Below are 4,355 nucleotides of genomic sequence, written 5' to 3'. Positions count from 1 at the left end.
CCTTAAATAACAATTGGATTGCGTATAAATACCCCTAATGAGTATACTTTATATTATTTAATAATTTTAAGATAATAAAATGAGGAAAAGAAAGAAACATAATTTCTCGGTTTGATCAAGATAGCTAACATTTGAGATCAGGAACATTTTTGGATTTTATTAAAATTTACCCTGAAACATTTTGCTTATGTACATTTTTACTTGTTTACTGTTATAATTTCTTGTCTTATAATTTAATACATGGAAAATTAAAAAAATTAAAATGTATGCAATATGTTAGTAGTTGTCGCAATTTATTATGGATTTCAATAATTTGGAATTTAATACTTCTAATTTTAAAAATTTCTACCCTATTGTAATTATTTGTAATTTTAAACGTAACATTTAACTACTTTTCTTCATAAGCGAAGCTCACCCTGACCCCCGCCCCTGTAGGGGTGGTTACTAAATAATTGAAACTAACGACCCCTTAAAACTGACATAATTTAATGACGAACACAAAATAAAAACATACACAAAATACTAACACGACAAACACTATACCTATTTGTACGACATTTTAAAGCGAACTAAACTGCATGAAACATTTACTAATCACGTGACATTTTAAATCGAAATATAGATGGCAGCACACAATTCTTTAAACAGAAACATCCTCCCCCACTATAAACACTTAGGGGGTTCATAAAATGTTATTACATTCATTCAAACTTTAATTTCAAAAGTAATGCAGCAATAAATCAATTACTGAAAATTTTCAGTTTAAGAATCTGTACACCAAAATTAAAACAACCTTATATGAAATATATGTGAATCGGGTTTATAAATCGAAAGTGTCCTCTCTCTAGAACTTATTTCTTTTCCAAAAATGAAAACAAATCTTTAAACACCCAATTATTTTCAGGATAATTTCGATTCAATTCTAAAACAATTTCCCTCGGAATTCTTTCTATTAGAATAGGACTTAATAAATTACCATAAGTTTCGGTATCTATTCCTAACGACTCTAAATTTCTTTTTTGTGACTCAGCACAATCAAATAATTTTCTTAAGCCAATTAAATCATTTACATTTCTAATAAAAGGTAATTTTAACAACTGATTAAGATGTGCTTGGATTAACGAGTTTTTATTACCAAATCGATTCTTTAAAAGCTTTAGAGCAATATCGTAGTTTTCATCCGTTAAAGCAAAACCGTTAATACAACTTGCTGCTATCCCACCTACATAAGACTTTAAATAGTTAAATTTATCTACTTTGCTTAAACTGTTATTGTTATGTATAGCACTTTCGAATTGATTAAAAAATTTTAACCAATGCGCGGGGTTACCATAATATTTATTTATATACAACTTGGGAAGTTTAACAGTTTTTATTAACTGCGATGCCTTCGCGGTTAACTGCGAATTAGCTAAAGGGGGTGTATTTTCTCTACTTTCTCTCATACTTAAATCAACTGAAATATTTCCTTTTTCTTTTGCACTCAAATTATCAACTACATTTAGAATCTTTTGTTTCCATAGAACAATTTTCTCATTATATTCATCTGAAATCGAAACCTCATTTTCGATTTCACTAATGTCGCACAAATCTTCAACCTTGCTATTTACACTTATAAGCTCGCTTTCTTTGTGAATTAATTGTTCTCGAAACTCTTTTAAAGCATTAGTTTTATCTATATCAGCCAAATCATCACACTCATTGAGATACGTTTCAATTTTAGTAATTAATTTGGTGACCTTATTTCTTAAAACTTTGCGCTTAGCCATTAACTTTTCAATTTCTGACATTTTAATAAATTGACAATAAAAGCACAATAAATCAGATCAAGAAAATAACACCAACCTTCACACTGGAACTATCGTCATTAGTACCAAGAAAATAGTATCAACCTCGTTCTGGAACTCAACATTGAAGCATCGATTCGACAACTCAAAATTTCATTGCTCGCTAATATATCCCGCTAACTGACACCAAAAAATGGTTACTAAATAATTGAAACTAACGACCCCTTAAAACTGACATAATTTAATGACGAACACAAAATAAAAACATACACAAAATACTAACACGACAAACACTATACCTATTTGTACCCCTAAGGTATTCGTTGATTTGAGTATTGAGTATAGTAAAGTTCTACGAGCTCTCTGCTTTCGCTTATAGCTCTGTATTTCAATAGGTAAAGCTTAATTTAGCCTATCAAGATTTATATAAGCTCTGAGGCTCTTCTTCAAATTCAACATCAGTCAATATCTATTTTTTCATAGGTAAGGCTTAAGATGGGGGCACGTGCGTCCCCGTCAAACGACAAGACGCTTTCAACCGAAATCACGAATTAAACATCCAGCAGTATTGAGTATTGTAAAGTTCTACGAGCTCTCCGCTTTCGACTATAGCTCTGTATTTCAATAGGTAAGGCTTCACTTAGCCAAATAAGATTTGTATGAGCGATGAGGCTCTTCTTCAAATTCAACATGATTCCACCGAGTCCAACAGGGAACTCCTCGTTGATTTGAGGTCGTCTCCATTCAATGTTTACTCGCTCTTTTCTAATAATTCTTCTAAATGCTTTAGGCTCTATTGTAAGTCTTATAAACCCTTGTCAAGAGGAAGAACGGATAGAATAATTCAGAGAATAACAACAAGCAGAATACACTCAAGGTTACTGCTGGATTCTCCAGGCTTCGCACAGCTTTTGGTAGGTGAGCTTGGAGATAGCGGGTTCGAATCCCGCCGTAACCCTGGATGTATTCCTCTTGATGTCCTTCTCTGAATTGTTCTATCTGTCTTTCTACTTGACAGAGGCTGATTAGCCTAAATTGATCACACAAGCTTGCAAATATATGTAATGTCAGTAAAGGCGGGTGGTACCGCTCGTCCAGGGAGGCCTCTTTGATGTCACTAGCTTAATTTTTAAGAATTCGGATATGAACAAAAACCGGCAGATCGAAGCGTTCTCACGTGTAGTTATCGTTCTATAAAAGTGCTTCATTTTCTCGTTTGTTTTTTCTTTTCTAGTTCTATTTTAGGACGATGCCGGAAACTTGTGTCGTTGTTTGAGAAATGTTCGTCGTGGTATAGGGTTTTATTCACTGGTAAGTCTACTTTCACTTAGTCTTTTGGTTCTTGAGAATTGTCAAAAGCTTCTTTTAAAATGTCATATCGCTCTTATTTTTGAATTTTCGCTTGTGATTGCTTTTTAAATTTTTGCATTGACTTCTATGAAATAGATGCTTTAAAAATATTTATTGTAATAAATTAATATTAAAATGAATTATGAGAATTAAATTAATTTTAAAATATTTATTATAATAAATTGGTATCTATCTATATTATATAAAACGCTAATATGTATGTATCAATAAAACCGATGATATTTCTTTTCTCGCGTTGGCAACAGTTTTCATTTTTAATTGATAGGCTTCGGCGCGCAAGAGCACGTAGTGAGCATCATATGGCTAATCTATATTATATAAAATGCTAATACGTTTTAATTGATAGGCTTCGGCGAGCAAGAGCACGTAGTGAGAGTCATATGTCTAATCGGGTGAATTCTCACAGAATTATCAGAAAAATTCTCACAAAATTATCTTCATCGAAGCCGATGCTTTACATCCGGCGTTCAGTACTATTTCATATTGTTTTACAACACATAGTTTTAGCCCTCTGGTGGGAAAGACTTTAAAACAAAACTTACAACAGTTACTTTTCTCAACAACTGAAATTTAGAATAGTGTGATTAAGAAAAATATGAGAACTGTTTGCAATTTCAAATTAATATTGAAATGCACAGGTTTAGAATTTTCTACAGTGAAAAGTTTTCGGAACTTCAGTGTTCAAAAAAGTATACAAAAGCTAGACGTTAAGAACGTATCCAATGCGCGAGCAAAGCAAGCAAAGCAAGCAAATAATTCTATACAGAAATGAACTGCGAAAGCAGTTCCGGGGGTTGACGAGTGCCAGCGAGCAGGCGGCGAAGCCTCCTAGTATTTTTTAAATGCAATTTTGTGTTTTATTAGAATGCTTAAATGAGCCAGATGTTACTTACTTTTATCTTCATTGGCTGACTGTTAATTTATTTTTTAATTCTATACACAAATTTGAAAATTTAATACATGATGTTTGTTTGGTACGTTTTAACTTTAAGTTTCAATGCTTTCTACTTGTTCGCGTTCATCGTGAAAAAAATTTACAATTAACAAATTAGTTTAAACTATCATAATTTAATATAACTCTAGAATTTCTCAAATCTAAAAAGATGTGTTTATCATATTACTTTATTAACATGTTTTGGAACTTAGTGGTTTTAATCTAAAAATTTCATTTTTTTTTTCTATAGTATGATTGAAAAT

General features: G+C 31.7%; 1 protein-coding gene across 1 annotated transcript; it reads right to left on the bottom strand.

Moving 5' to 3' along the window:
* Window positions 1–851: 851 nt before the first annotated feature.
* LOC122273556 (uncharacterized) lies at window positions 852–1,790 on the bottom strand. Its single transcript, XM_071180866.1, has one exon. The coding sequence runs from the start codon at window positions 1,788–1,790 to the stop codon at window positions 852–854; it is 939 nt and encodes a 312-aa protein (XP_071036967.1).
* Between the last annotated feature and the right edge of the window lie 2,565 nt (window positions 1,791–4,355).

Source organism: Parasteatoda tepidariorum, chromosome 5 (genome assembly GCF_043381705.1).
Source record: "Parasteatoda tepidariorum isolate YZ-2023 chromosome 5, CAS_Ptep_4.0, whole genome shotgun sequence".
Classification (NCBI taxonomy): Eukaryota; Metazoa; Arthropoda; class Arachnida; order Araneae; family Theridiidae; genus Parasteatoda; species Parasteatoda tepidariorum.
This window is presented reverse-complemented; position numbering and strand designations above follow the sequence as displayed.